This window comes from Galeopterus variegatus, unplaced genomic scaffold (genome assembly GCF_000696425.1).
Source record: "Galeopterus variegatus unplaced genomic scaffold, G_variegatus-3.0.2 Scaffold711, whole genome shotgun sequence".
Taxonomy (NCBI): domain Eukaryota; kingdom Metazoa; phylum Chordata; class Mammalia; order Dermoptera; family Cynocephalidae; genus Galeopterus; species Galeopterus variegatus.
In genome coordinates, this window is record NW_007726822.1 from 513,047 (window position 1) to 514,541 (window position 1,495).

The 1,495-nt window shown below is 60.6% G+C and overlaps 1 protein-coding gene across 1 annotated transcript in view; it reads right to left on the minus strand.

Annotated features, from left to right (window-relative positions):
* The window catches only part of LOC103589668 (testis-specific serine/threonine-protein kinase 5-like), a 3,340-nt gene extending 2,962 nt beyond the window's left edge, over positions 1 to 378 (minus strand). Inside the window, exon 1 of the mRNA XM_008571708.1 lies at positions 175 to 378. Within this exon, the coding sequence (XP_008569930.1) occupies positions 175 to 378 (204 nt within the window). The remainder of the gene's footprint in view (positions 1 to 174) is intronic.
* Positions 379 to 1,495: the final 1,117 nt, after the last annotated feature.

Consider the following 1,495-nt stretch of genomic DNA (forward strand, 5'->3'; position numbering starts at 1 on the left):
TATGTGTTCAAGGGGTTTGGGAACAGAGAGTGGTCAGCCTGCAGGAGCCATGGGGAGGCCTCTGGGGAGGGAGCCTTAGTGAAGGGAGCTGGAGCAGCTGGAAGGTGCCTGAGTAGGTTTAGGACAGGGAAGGGTCTTCTGGGGCCCACTGGGAAGGAGGTGGGCATGCCTCACCATGGTGTGGTGCTTGCCTCGCAAGTCAGAGGACAGCTTGGGGTTGTGCTGCATGCGTTCGTGTGTGGCGTAGGCCAGGTAGACCTTGGAGAAGGCCCCGGAGCCGATCTTCTTGGAAGAGAGCAGGTAGCCCTTGTCCCTGCACTCGCGCACCTGCTCCATGAAGGTTCTCTGGTCCAACTTGTGCCTGCCGCTGCCCTTCATGGAAGGCAGGGCGCCACGGAAGGGGGCTTGGCGGTCCAGCTCACCGCCAGTCTTAGGAAGGGGTCTGGGGGCACGACTGAGCCCTGACTTGTGTCAGAGGGCAGGGGCGGCAGGGAGCCAGGAGGGACCTGCGGCCCCCCCAAGGTAGCAGCCAACTTTGTGAAGACTTCCTGGAATTGGGGCAGAGGCAGGGAAGTGACCGGGGCTGAGAGCTCCGGGTCGGAGGCTGGGGCAGGAGGCTAATGTATGGGATGAGAGGCTAAAGTCTGGGGTGGGAGGCTGGAGTGGGAGGCTAACCCAGCCATGGACTGGGTGGGGGAGGGCAGGCTCTGGGAAACTGGGGGCTGATTCTAGAATGGAGGGTTCTAGAGCTGCACATGCATTGTGCCCTCAAAGGGAGTGTCTTCCTGTCCCCCAAGACCTGCCACTCTGGGGACATCTTGTTGGGCCAGCCCTGTCTTACATGGGGCCCACTGTCTGCAGGGTGAGAACCCATTATAAGGGTTGGAGCCACGGTGAGGCACTCTGCATGTGGCTGACCACAAAAGGTCTTTAAAGAAGCAGGGTGGTGGGGCAAAGCCAGGGGTCGGCTTTCTAAGGACAGAAGGTAGGTGGAAAGGGATACAACATGTGCTAGCCATCATTCCAACTGCGCCCCCTTGTCTTTGGAGAGGCCTCTGTTGAGGCCGCAGCCAGCTGGCTCTGCCAGGGGGAGAGCAGCGGGGGACCTCCTCCTCTGAAGCTTCCCCTGCCCATGCCCGGGCTGCTGCAGGAAGCAGCAGGGGTCACACATCCCCAGGGCAATGGCCCGGGCCTGGGCCCACCTCAGACTCTCCAGCCCCAGGAGACAAGAGCTAATATCGCCCCTCCTTTCTCCTGGCCCCTAGAGTCCTGAGCAGTCACTGCCGCGAGTAGCGGCTAACATCTACCGAATACCTGCTGTATGCCGGGTGCCGTCCTACGCAGTCACATTAGCCACAGCCAACTCCTGCAGCAGCCCCACGCCCATTCACAGAACACACCAAGGTGCCTGTCCAGTGCTGGGCAGTTCACATCCTGGATCTCGAGTCCAGTACACCAAGCAGTGCCTATTTTACAGATGACAAAATCGAGGCCC